This window comes from Cimex lectularius, unplaced genomic scaffold (assembly GCF_000648675.2).
Source record: "Cimex lectularius strain Harlan isolate CLEC.00 unplaced genomic scaffold, Clec_2.1 scaffold207, whole genome shotgun sequence".
In the NCBI taxonomy this organism is placed as follows: Eukaryota; Metazoa; Arthropoda; class Insecta; order Hemiptera; family Cimicidae; genus Cimex; species Cimex lectularius.
Window position 1 is genome coordinate 57,673 of NW_019392835.1, and position 12,962 is coordinate 70,634.

Here is a 12,962-nt window from a genome sequence, read left to right on the forward strand (position 1 = left end):
GCAGATTGGTTGATGGAGGACAGAAGAATCGGTGGTTGTGCGATGAACATCTCTAACTTCACGGACGTACGACAAGACATAATCGAAGATTATGTAGTGCCTTTTGCCCATCAGTGAGAGATTATTGCTAACACAGGCTAATTCCAGGTCCCATAGAGCACGCATTGAAAAATTAAACAAATCTGAACAAACCCATTGTCATCGATTCATCAAGAAGGACCAAAATGTTCTAGTAAGTCCAAAATCCCCATAATATTTATTTGTATGAATCAATAAAACTATTAAATGGAATATGTAATTTTAAAAGCAGGTGGTAATTGTTAAAGTTTGAAAATTTTATAGGGGGGAATAAAGGTATAAATTTCATGAAGTAGGGCTCGTAGGTTGGCAAGCGTGTCGACGTAAAAGCGGACCAGTGTGTAAAACTGGAATTTCTGTCATTCCAGACTTCGACCCGACTCAACCGGACAGAAATGGCGTCCTCCCAGGATGCTTGGTATTTATCGTTGTTGGGTCTCGCCGAACACTTCCGCACCTCGAATCCGCCCGACATCAAAAAGTGCATTCAGTGCCTCCACGCCGTGTTCACGTTCAAGCCGCCGAGCAGGGTCGAAGCCAGGACCCATCTGCAACTCGGCAACATTCTACTTTCCCACACGAAAAACGTCGATTTGGCGAGAAACTACCTCGAACAAGCCGTAAGTAGGAAGATTTCGATCGTTCCCTAACAACCGGTCGGACGGAGGTCGTCTTTCTACTCTACGAAGACTAGTCCATACAAGACACCTGGCCCTCTTTCTTATCCCGACATAAATTTCCGTTTGAAATAATCACTTTTTTTCATCTTTTATCCGGTTTCGGACAAAAATCAGACTTACGACACTTGATATCAAGAATTTTTTACCATTCCGTAACCTTTCGACTGCTATCGTCGCAACAACAACAAACCAACGGATTTAACGTTATTAATTTCTTCATCCCTAGCATGCCATGATTACCCCGATATTTAATCATTAGATCGACAACAAATAATATTGTAACAAACGAATAATGGAGAGACAATGTTAAAAAAACTTCATTAATTCCATCAAAAAAGCATTGACGAGTTTTTGTGATATGAAACCTGTCTCTAAAGCTGAATTTTTATGGTGTTTTATGGCATGTTTCAAAGTGTAAAATATAACAATCCTTGGTGTTTGGACAGCTATGCGTTATCATCAATGTGACAGTAATTCACGATGAAAATTTATTTTAACTTTGGAAATTGCAAAGATATTTTTCCAAAATAAATTTCAGAACTTGCGTAATAAAACTTCATGATTCAGGTTTGACACAGGTTGACAAAAATGACAGTTGTGGACTCATTAATTTTTTAATTAAAAAGTGTCACTTGATGATGATGATTGATACTAGGAAACCTCAATCTGGCAATCTTTTCCACAATTCAAATTTAACAAACGGATAATGGAGAGTCTTAAAATAAAATTTCGAAAAAACTTCATTAAATCCATCAAAAACGCTTTGACGGGTTTTTGTGATATGAAAACTGTCGGTAAAGCTAAAGTTTTATTGTTGATATGGCATGTTTGATCAATCATTGGTGTTTGGACAGCTGATGTGTTATCATCAATGTGACAGTAATTCACGATGAAAATTTATTTTAACTTTGGAAATTGCGAAGATATTTTTCAAAAATAAATTGCAGGACTTGCATAATAAAACCTCATGATACGGCTTTGGAACAGGTTGACAAAAATGACAGCTCTGGACTCATTAATTTTTGGATTAAAAAATGTCACATGATGATGATTGATACTAGGAAACCTCAATCCGACAACTCTTTCCACAAGTCAAATGTAACAAACGAATAATGGAGAATTTTAAAATAAAATGTAGAAAAAACTTCATTAATTCCATCAAAACTAAGCTAAAGTTTTATGGTTGATTTGGCATGTTTCAAAGTGTAAAATATAACCATCCTTGATGTTCAGACAGTTGATGCGTTATCTTCAATGAGACAGTTATTCACTCCATATTTTTTTTTTTTTTTTTTTTTTTTTTTTTTTTTTTTTTTTTTTTTTTTTTTTTAATTTGAACCTGCATAGATGTTTTTCGAAAATAAATTGCAGGACTTGACAAATAAAACCTCATGATTCAGCTTTGGAACAGGTTGTCAAAAATGACAGTTCTGGACTCATTAATTTTTGGGTTAAAAGGTCTCACATGGTTATGATGATTGATTGATACTAGGAAATGATGATTGATAGTACTAAAATAAAATTTAGACAAAAAAACTTCATTAATCCCATCAAAACTAAAGTAAAAGCTAAAGTTTTATGGTTGAGTTGGCATGTTTGAAAGTGTACAGTCCTTGATGTTTGGACAGCTGATGCGTTATCATCAATGTGACAGTCATTCACTCCGACTATTTTTTTAAATTCATAAATTGCAAAGAGGTCGTTTTGAAATAAATTGCAGGACTTACCTAATAAAACTGATAAATGGTGGAGTGAGTGTGTTGGTCAAACTTTCTTAAAAGATGGTTCCTACTCACAGTTAGTTGCTTCAATGATCCGGATTTCGAGCTTATAGCTCATCTTCAGGTTGAAGCAATTTACAACCATGTTTCTCGACATGAATTGTAAGAGTTCAACAATTTCTTACTTTTATACTTTATTTCTTTATTTACGGTTTCCCAATTACAAATGTACACAATAGAAGTATTAAGTTTATAACCATACATAAATTTAGAAATATTTATAATAATAAAAAGAAAAACAATAAAACAAACAATTTAGAATGACTAGAAATAATTTGAAAATGATGTAACACTATAATTATCAATTATTAATTGCAATCAAATTCAGTATTAATTATGTTAATGTTACAATATTTAATTGTCTAATAATAAAAGTTACTTAAATTTTGCATAAACTGCCATTAAATATATAATAGTTCCTTAGTTCAATGCAATCGACTCGATCCTTCTCCTAAAAAGTACTAAGCCATTTCCTGATTTTCCACATGAAACATGTCAAAAATGAAGTTTTCATTGTGGTTTTGGCATGTTTCAGAATGTAAATAACTAACACGACATCGTATAGGGTAGTTTTGTACCCGAAGGATATGCCTTTCCTATTTGAAGCTTGCCACTGGACATCCTGTTTATTTCTTTCTTATAGACTATTTTTAGAATAGAACAAGTCTACGGTTATAGTGACATTTTTATTTGTATTTTTTTCCCCCAGTGGCTACTTTCGCAGAATATTAACGCTTTTGACGATGTGCGGTTCGAAGCGGCAAGTGTCCTTGCGAGTGTTTACGAAGAGCAAAATCAGAAAATCTTATCTAAGTCAATTCTCAGGCGAGCCATCGAGTTATCACAGCACAGCGTCTATTGGCACTGCAGGCTATTATTTCAGTTAGCGGTAAGTGTAAAAAAAGGATAAAATCATACTGTTTCTCTGTTTAGATTGATAGTGTTCGAATGGAAATTCTGTTGGAGGAAAACACTCCAATTTACAAAGGAAACCTGGGCTCGAATCTCATCATAGCACATTGCTTTATAATTAAGAAAACTTTGTTTAAATAAATATCTTGGGGCGTCGGTGGCCGCAATGGTTTAGGCGTTGACACGGCGCTCATCACTGTAAGATAAAGGTCCCGGGTTCAAGTCCAGCGGTTCTGCATTCAAACCCGGCATTCTTACAAATGGGCTTTTTTGCAAAAACACCAGCACCCCGAGGGTTCATTAACCTCGTTGAAGTACCCTCTAACAAAATAAATATCTTATTCTTATATTAAATAGTGATTTTTAATTTTATGTAAAGTATGGTTGAGATGAAAAGATTAGTGGGACTTGAACTCACAATCTTCAGCTGGATTCAAGACCCACTCATTATACTAATCTTTTCACCTCAACCACGCATTACATAAAATAAAAAATCACTGAATACTGCTCTCGTTCAGCAATAGGACCAGCTCAAACTTACATTAAATGTTTGTTATTTATTTCAGCAAATCCATGCATCGGAAAGAGATTACGAATTGGCCTGCAGTTTGTTAAGCGTAGGCGTCGATTACGCTCATATTTCATCAGCTCATTATACCCGAGTTTTATTTCTACTCAGCCGTTGTATGGTGAGCGATTTCTATATTGTTCTATTACATTTTCACTTTTCATTCAAACATTCTAACAATTGCAGTTGATGCTGATTGATAAAAAATTTTCTGACGTGCTTCCATTACTCAATCAAGCTGGGCATTTATTGGAAAACTGGCAAGGGAATCAATATCAGAAGGAATACTTAAAGGTCTTCTTCCTAGTCCTCCAGGTGAATTACATTTATTATGTTGACACGATATAATTTTGTATATATTAAACTAAAAAACGAGAAGGTGGATATACGGGTGGAGGTTATAGTCATATTTTAAAATGGACAGGTAATAGATCTCGTTTAGTACTAAGCTAAACTCATAATTTTATTTTTGTCAAAGCGATAATTTTTAATGTTGTAAATAAATGTTTATTATTTGTTGATCATATAAATTATTAGAAATAGTTCCAATGTCCTGTTGAAGGGAAATACATTCCTCGAAAGCTTGATGAAGGAACTGACTATTTATCTTTCAATTTCACCTTATTCTAAATATGTTTATAATACAATTTATTGACGTATTATTTAAAAAAAATTATTTAAAATAATTATTTTCAGGTTTGTCACTATTTAATGGCAGGCCAGGTGAAAAGTGTGAAACCCTGTCTTAAACAACTACAACAGAGTATACAAACTATAATGCAACCATCATGGCCCTCTGATGAAGGTGATTTAAAAATAATATTTATCTTTGACGCTTAAGAGTCGATCACTGCGATATTAGAATTAATAAAACATAAGTTTTAACCACCAAACATTCCAACAAGAGCTTTTTAATTTCATCACTGTAAAAAGAGATGAGTAACCAATTGTGACCCCTTTAACCATCATCATTGAAATGAATTCCGAGCGCATGAAAACAGGTCTGAATGAGAATGTTTAAAAATCACCCAGAACCATTCCTACAATTTTTACCATGCCATGGAGCAAAACTTGTTCCGGATGGGTCTTTTGGATGTCCAGTGATAATCAGCCTTAACTTGATCTGGAAGCATGAAGCAGGGTCGATCGTTCTCTCATCATAAAGGAACATCAGACAGGATTACTTTTGATCTCCCCCACCAAAAAAAATCTCTTCTTCATAATTTTGGTCTGCTTGCTTATCCATGCTGGGGTTGGACTTCAACATCGTCAGATTGGGTCTGTGCGATTTCTTCTAAGTCAAATCCTCAGATCAGTGGGAATGTACTCCAAGAGTGAAAAAGTTTATTAAAGGACCATTGCAGAAACAAGCATGTGCTAATATTTCCAGGAAGAAAAAACCACAGAACATGACTTATACAGGCTGAGATTCCTACTCCTGGGTGAGAAAAAGCCAAGGCCTGAGGATATGAGAGCCCTTAACAAAGCTTTTGGATCTGGTAAAAAGTCGTAAGCTTAACAAAGAGCTCTAAATAATATCAGAGATGGGTATATAATATGGGAGATCCATTCATATTCTGACAGAAATATAACCTAAGTTCAGTTATCTAATATTCTTACTACCAATTTATTCTAAATGTAGACACACTGAATATAGTTTATATATGTAATCTCTCATCTAACCTAACCAGCCCCATCTTTACTTAAACTAAAAACTTCCTAACACTATCTTAATTGTAACCCCACCTTAACACTAACATAGTTGTAGGTCAACCCTAACATAACCCGTCACAAGGTTGTAATTGTAACCCTACATAACCTAACCCAATCTTTTAAAAAGATTGGACAATAGACTAACTCCACCATTCATCATTTCTATTAACCTAAACCATTCCTACCACTAACTTAATTGTAACCTAGCCTGCCCAGACTGTACCTAAGCTAACCCCTCTCTAACACTAACTTAATTGTAGCCCAACCCTAACCTAACTCTTCCCAAATTTTACCTAAACTAACCTCTAACATAGTTTTAGCCTAACCCATTTTTAGCTCTAGCCTGATTTTAACCCTACTCTAACCTAACCCATTCCAATATTACCTAAGCTGACCCTTCTCTAATACTAACCTAATTGTAACCCAATCCGTAGCACTAACCTAATTGTAACGTAACTTTCCAAATTTTACCTAAGGTAACACACTAAACTCATTGTAGACCAACACAAAAACCTAACCCATCCTCCATTAGCTCTAGCATATGTGTAATTCTACCAGAAATGGCTACTAAGCTAAAAACAAAAACAATGAATTTGCCGAATTGTTTGATCATAGCAAAATTTCTTTATCAGGGCAAATCCCTTCCACATTAGAAACTTAACGATTATGTGTTACACAAACAGGAGTACTTTTCTCTGGTCTTCTCGGCTATGAAACCTACTCCTCCCATAACTGCCAACATTTCGTTTTGGTGCATGAGCTGACTTGTGCCCTTCCCTACATTGGACTATCCCCTCATTTATATTTGATTGTTCGTGTATATCAAATTAAAAATATTTAAGTATTTTTTCCTTTATTTGACCCTAATTCAACTTAAATTGGCTGTTGGTTGGTTAATGTTTTGATAAATGATCTTTCAATTTTTCTGTTGTGTAAATGTCAGTTTTAATACACAAAATATTAACATTTAGTGTTATTTCAGTTGTTAGTGGACCAAATGTAGGTGACATGTTTATTTGGATGCCAAAGGAACATTTGTATGTTCTTGTTTACCTTGTATCAGTGATGCACAGTATGCAAGCAGGTTATATGGACAAAGCACAGAAATACACCGACAAAGCGTTAATGCAAATTGAAAAGCTCAAAAGTAAGTAAAATAAATTTTGTATTATTCAATAAATAGTCCATTTTTAACATGTATCTTTACAGTTGTAGATAATAGTGGGATCCTCTGTGCCCTTCAATTGATGCTTGTCGAACATATGGTTATGTGCAGGCTTGTTATGGGCAATAAATGTATCGCCCTTTCTCAGATGGCCAACGCTTGCTCCCTGTGCAGTGCGAACCCTCAACTGATGAGAAACCACAGGCCTCAGCTGCATGTCCTCCTCGGCCTTTATGCCATGTCAATGAATTGCATGCAAGCCGCTGAACAACAGTTCAACGCAGCAATAGTAGTAAGAACTATGATTTTTTTTTCAATTAATTAATTTATTTTTTATTTTAACCAATTGTTTTGTTTATTTTAGTATTCTCAAGAGAGGGATTTGTGGACGTTTGCAAATCTAAATCTTGGTATAGTTTATTTGAGAGGGAAACGTGAAGCAGAGTTCAATGCTCTTTTGGATCGGATCAATCCAGAAAATCTTCCTTCTCATTCACATAGTTTACGAGCCGCAGCGTACTATGTTCTAGGTTTACAATCGTTCTTCCAGTCTAGACACAATGAAGCCAAGTATGATTAGTTTTTATTTGTTTATTTATGTATAAATCTTTTTTTAATGTTGTTCTTTTTTCTTTAGACGTTTTTTGAGGGAGACATTGAAAATGGCAAATGCTGAAGATTCTAATAGGTTAACGTCATGTTCATTGGTCCTTCTTGGCCATATTTTCCTTTCGTTAGGGAACAGTAGAGAAAGTATGAATATGGTGACCCCTGCAATGCAACTGGCTAGTAAAATCCCAGATGTTCATGTACAGCTCTGGGCGTCGGCGATTTTAAGAGGTTCATTTTTTTTCTCAGCTTTCTTTTTCAAATTAAAAAAGGAAACATGGTAATAATTTTATTCTAAACAGATCTCTACAGAATGTGCGGAGATCCGAGGGAAAACGAAGCATTCCAGATGCATTGTAACTTTTCTCAAACTCTTCTTAAGGACCATTTTCAGTCGAGTCAAATGCCCGAACACAATCTTATATATTGGACTGAAGGAGATATTCCTGCATTACCACCACCATCGACGTCAGCACCACTGATGTAATATTGGCTGTAAGTTTTTTAATTGTTTATGACTTCCTATAAAAAAAAATCCTTATAGTTCTAGAATTAACCAATTTCACCAGCAAGAAAGACAAAGCTTTGCTGGTCTATGTGTATAAAAATATAATCAAATTTAGTGAAATATTTACATTTAAATATTTTATATTTACAGGTACATAGTAAAAGAAGCTATTATATTTCTATTTACAACCTACTTAAATGGTAAGATAACTGTTTCAGTTTTTAATTGTTTTATTGTTATTATATATTTTGTGGGTCACGATGAATGTGTAGTTTGTTTCCCAATTAATAGAAGCTGCCTCACTTAACAGACGTTTGCACACCCCAGCAAAAAATATAAGATTTCTACATATTTTAAAACTCCAAACCAGTCACAATACGAGTGGACATAAACAGTAAAAATATGTTTAATTTTTCCCCTTCTCACACATCTTGGCTCTCAGATTTATTTTATTACCCTACTTCATTTGACTTGCGTAAAATGAAAAGATCTATTTTAGGTGATTGTGTTTTATAAGGATAAGGAAAATTTTAAAGGATTTATCATGGTAAATGAATTAAGAATGCAACACAAGCATGAAATGCTTTAATCTATATTTAAAAAACAGACCAAGATATAATCCAAGCACTACCTAAGCTAACCTACTTCCTAACACTAAGCCAATTGTAACCCAACCCTACCTACGCTAAATTCAACCTAATACTGACTTAATTTTACCCCATCCTTTAACCTAAGCCAACCCTTTCCTAACACCAACCTAATTGTAATCCATCCCCCTTACCCTGCCTAAGCCAACACTAATGTAATTGTGACCTTACCCAGTCATAATACTAACCTAATTGGCTTAACCTGTCTTTAACTCTATCCTAATTGTTATTTAACCTAACCCATCCCAGACTTGACCTAACACTAATGTAAATGTGAACTAACTTGTTCATAATACTAACCTAATTGTAACTGCCTAACCTCTCTACCTATGCTAACACTAATATAATCCAATCCTTGCATAACTCTTCCCAAGCTTTACCTAACCTAAGCTATGTTTAACCCTAATGCTAAACCAACCCAGCATTTTTATATATATCTAACCACATTTAATATGTTTCTGCATATTTTATTTTCTTAGGTTAAAAAATGGACTGATATATACCAACTTTGAATTGCCAAACAATAGTAGAATTTTTTATTATTTAAATTACTTTTTATCAGCTCGTAGGGACCCATTGGCATAAACTTGGATCACTCTTCTAACATTTTTCGTCGGTTCAATAAAACAAAAGTAATAATAATAAAGTTACCTTGAAATCAGTTCCTCCATGTCCAGAGGCTCTTCTTGTTAGTTTAAAAAAATAAAGTGTCCATCCAATAAAGTGGCCATATACAAGTGCCCATTTTAGATTGCCCAGCTGAATCTCTCTTGAACTAATATGCTATCAAAAAAAAACAAAAAATACAGGTATTTTTTAGTCTAGTTTCAAATATTTACCTTTTTTGGAGAAAAATTATACAGGGTACCTCAGGCCCAGTTCAACTTCAAAATTTCAAATACGACCCTACAAAATGACTAAAAAATATTAAACACATATTTTTAATTTTTTTTTTTGATAGCATCATTGGCCAAGAAAAATTCAGCCAGGCCATATAAAAAGGTCCCCCTGTATACTTTCATTACGCCACTGATTTGTAAAGACTCCCAAGATAAGACATTTTTTTTTATTCCAAAAGGTCGAATAGAAAAATGGTCTTTACAGTAGTGTTGCCAAAGGGATACTAAGGCCTGTGACACTGATTCCCTGAGAAAGGGTGTTTTCTAGAAGGGGTATGTTGTTCTGGAACGACGTCTGTTTATGGGGAAGGGTTTAGAATCATTTCAGAACAACGGTCATAACAAATGTGTTAACCTTTTTTTTTTTCTTTCTTTTTTTTCCAGGTCGCCTAAACAGTGCAAACGATTAGGGATAGGGGCGAAGAAGAAGAAAAAATGGGAAACAACTCTCCATATCGAAGGAAACCATATTTAATATTTTTTATAACATATAGATATATAACATACGTAAGTTAACGATATGAATCTAGGTGTGAAAAAATTCACATTTGTTACATCATATTATATTTTATTTTTATATTAAAAATGTACAAATTTATTTATGAAGCGGCAAGAAAAAATGTAAAATATGAGGTAATTTTGTATTTAATAAGAAAAAGAAGAAAAAGTGTAAATTGTTATATGAGATTATTTTTAGAAAAAACTTGTTACGTCTGGAAGAGCTTTTAACTTAGTTAATGTTCTTACACGAATGTTAAGATAATAACTGTAATTCCATTAATGTCACTGAACATTTAAAAAAAAAAAAAATAGTTCTCTCTGGTGCATACATTAAAAATTTTAAGGAGTGGTCTGTGATACGTTTGGAATTTTTCTTATATTTGTGTTTTCAATCGAATTTGAAAATTGGCAGCGATTGATTGTTAAACTTCATTTTTCAAGAGAAAAAATTCTTTTTTCCAACTTTTTTTCTGACACTATGTTGTTAGCAAATAAGAAATTTTTAACTAAATGTTGACTTTAAGAGTGATATTCTTTATTTTAACTGAGTGATTTGGACCTTAGGTTGTGATTTTTTATTTATTAAATCTCTTAAACACTTGGGTTTTTAAGCCGAAAATTAGCTTAATTGTTTTGCACTAAACGCTTTCCGTTTGAAAAATCAAGTTTACTTTTTTTAGCTGCCAACGTTTTTTTTCTTCTTAATTTTTCTAAAAAAACTCCCATTTGTGGATAGAGCCTACATTTTGAAAAAACTCTCTGCAGATTGTATAAATTATTTTGTGATACATCCTACAATCAACATCTATCTACCTCGTATACATAAATCCTCCCAGGGGAAAAAAAGAAAACTCAAAATTTTACAAATAGCCAAGTAGGTAAAGAAAGCAAACAGAAAAAAAATCACGAATTTTAATTAATTAAATTTAACAAACGATGGACATAAAATCTGTTGTGGTTTATTGCTTTAAAAGAGATCTCATAAAACTATAAAAGGTCAAACACCAAAATTGTTATACACGTTTTGTTTTGTTAAGCACGACTCAAATATAAGTTGAAAAAAACGATATATTTCATGTTTCTCTTTAACCTGGCATTCAAAAATATAAAACGACAGAAAAAAATCTATAAAATGTTGTTTTTATTTATTTAATGTGCCAATGCTAAACTAACCAATTGTGAGATTTTTACACAGGGCGATGAACCTGTAATTTGGTCTTTACTGGTCAGCATTTCGCCATCTTTGTTTTGTTATCGGATCCATATGGTCTGCCTATTGCTGGTTCAGTCTATCAGATGCATTTCAAGTTTTTCGCCATCTCCAGTGGGTTTTTCTTATCCCAAATTTAGTTCTTGACCAACCTGGCAGAAAAATAGCAAGACATTCCAGCCCTAAATGCAAATGGCTACAAGTTCCTTAGCCTAACAAAACTGTAAACCGGTCGTCACCGATCATTTTGTTTCAGTCTGCACGTACGTGTGTATGTATAAAAAATATTTTCATCGCTTGTGTTGTTGAATAGTCCAATAATTAGTCAATAGAAAGTTGGAAAGATTATGAAAACGCCTAAAAAAATGTTTCACTGCTAATTCTACATTATCACATCAGAAGATGACGTTTACTAGGAAATACTTCAAAACAGTTTGTGTATTTAGAAAAGGAATATGAAGACAATGAACTTGAGTTATTTTTCTAAACTTTTTTTTAATGGAATATTAAAAACGAACTAGTCATTAATGTTTTATTACATCAACTAACTGTTATAAATTTTTGTGAGAATTACTGTATTGAAGCTTTTCCCCATTTTTTTTCTTTTTATACATATAAAAGTAAAATTGTAATGCAAACATTTTAATTTAAGAATTTTTTTTAATAAGAAAATGATATACAATAAATTATATTGACCACTGATATAAAACAAATATTTGTATTGTTTTTATGTTTGTGGCATTTTCTCTAGTCAGTTACTTTGTATAAAAAGTTTTTTACATTTGTATTGTATGTTGTTCAACTGCAGCATGGAATTTTCTTTATAAATAGAACGTTTTCAACATCATGAGTCCTCTTAACTGTTAATTACATTTTTATATCCAGTGAACTTTCCAACAATGCTTCATTAATAAAGAAAATTCCATGCTGCAGTGTAATAGTCAACATCATGCAATACAAAATACAATTATAAAATAAACAGCAAAAAATTTTAATTATTGTTTTATATATTGTTTATGCAACTGGAGCAAGATTCATCCCTCCCTCAAAGAATATAATCACAGATTTCAATTTTATCTCACTGAAGTACAGTTATAGATTATTTGGAGATGGTGAGATGCAGTCTGGTGTGATGTAGGTTTTAGATAAACATTTTATCGTGCCAATATTTCAATCTTTATTGAGATCAAACGTTGGCACGATAAAGAAAATGTTTTTTTAAAAGCTATGTCACACCAGACCCCATCTCTCTCACGATCTCCAAATAATCATTAACTAACAATCACTAAACACCACACGTTTCTACAGTTATAGAGTTGAATCGACCAGTTGGAAAGAGAAAAAAAAATTCTATTTTAAGTTGTCCATTATATGTTTACTGTCCAACCAGTTGCATTCATTTACTTATGGAAAATAGGTTCTTAAAGAAATGCCTTAATAATATTAGCGTTATTAAATGTCATGGAAAATTGAATTCAAGTTTTGTAATTTATTACAGGTTTTTATAAAATTAAATGTGTATTATTTCCTTTTTTTTTTGTTTCATAACACCGACAACAGTTGAAGTGATAATTTATTATGTTTAAATACTGTGCAAGAAGAGGTTGACTTGTATGATCAAAGGTCTGAGTTTATTGCATTTTTTCGCTAAGGTGAAGTTTTTCCTAATTTTCCAGGATAGTTAACATTAA

General features: G+C 33.0%; 1 protein-coding gene across 2 annotated transcripts; it reads left to right on the forward strand.

Annotated features, from left to right (window-relative positions):
- The first annotated feature begins 407 nt into the window (after nucleotides 1–407).
- LOC106667219 (MAU2 chromatid cohesion factor homolog) lies at nucleotides 408–10,370 on the forward strand. 2 transcript variants are annotated; one of them, XR_002910602.1, is made up of 12 exons: nucleotides 408–698; nucleotides 3,249–3,428; nucleotides 4,018–4,140; nucleotides 4,206–4,334; nucleotides 4,716–4,824; nucleotides 6,715–6,879; nucleotides 6,942–7,189; nucleotides 7,262–7,467; nucleotides 7,535–7,737; nucleotides 7,809–8,001; nucleotides 8,165–8,214; nucleotides 9,945–10,370. XR_002910602.1 is itself a non-coding variant. In XM_024228588.1 (10 exons), exons 1-10 carry the CDS (start codon nucleotides 474–476, stop codon nucleotides 7,991–7,993), a joined length of 1,773 nt encoding a protein of 590 aa, XP_024084356.1. In that variant the 5' UTR covers nucleotides 408–473; the 3' UTR covers nucleotides 7,994–8,005. The 2 variants fall into 2 exon arrangements, 1 of the variants encoding a protein (XP_024084356.1); XM_024228588.1 differs by lacking the exons at nucleotides 8,165–8,214; nucleotides 9,945–10,370 and having other exon boundaries at nucleotides 7,809–8,005.
- Nucleotides 10,371–12,962: the final 2,592 nt, after the last annotated feature.

What these genes read in the sequence shown, in the direction of transcription:
- LOC106667219 (XM_024228588.1), top strand. Translation starts at nt 474, where the DNA reads ATGGCGTCCTCCCAGGATGCTTGGTATTTATCGTTGTTGGGTCTCGCC. An exon ending in ATCATGGCCCTCTGATGAAG is followed by an intron (nt 4,825 to 6,714) that starts GTGATTTAAAAA and finishes GTGTTATTTCAG; the next exon opens with TTGTTAGTGGACCAAATGTA. An exon ending in TCTAGACACAATGAAGCCAA is followed by an intron (nt 7,468 to 7,534) that starts GTATGATTAGTT and finishes TTTTTTCTTTAG; the next exon opens with ACGTTTTTTGAGGGAGACAT.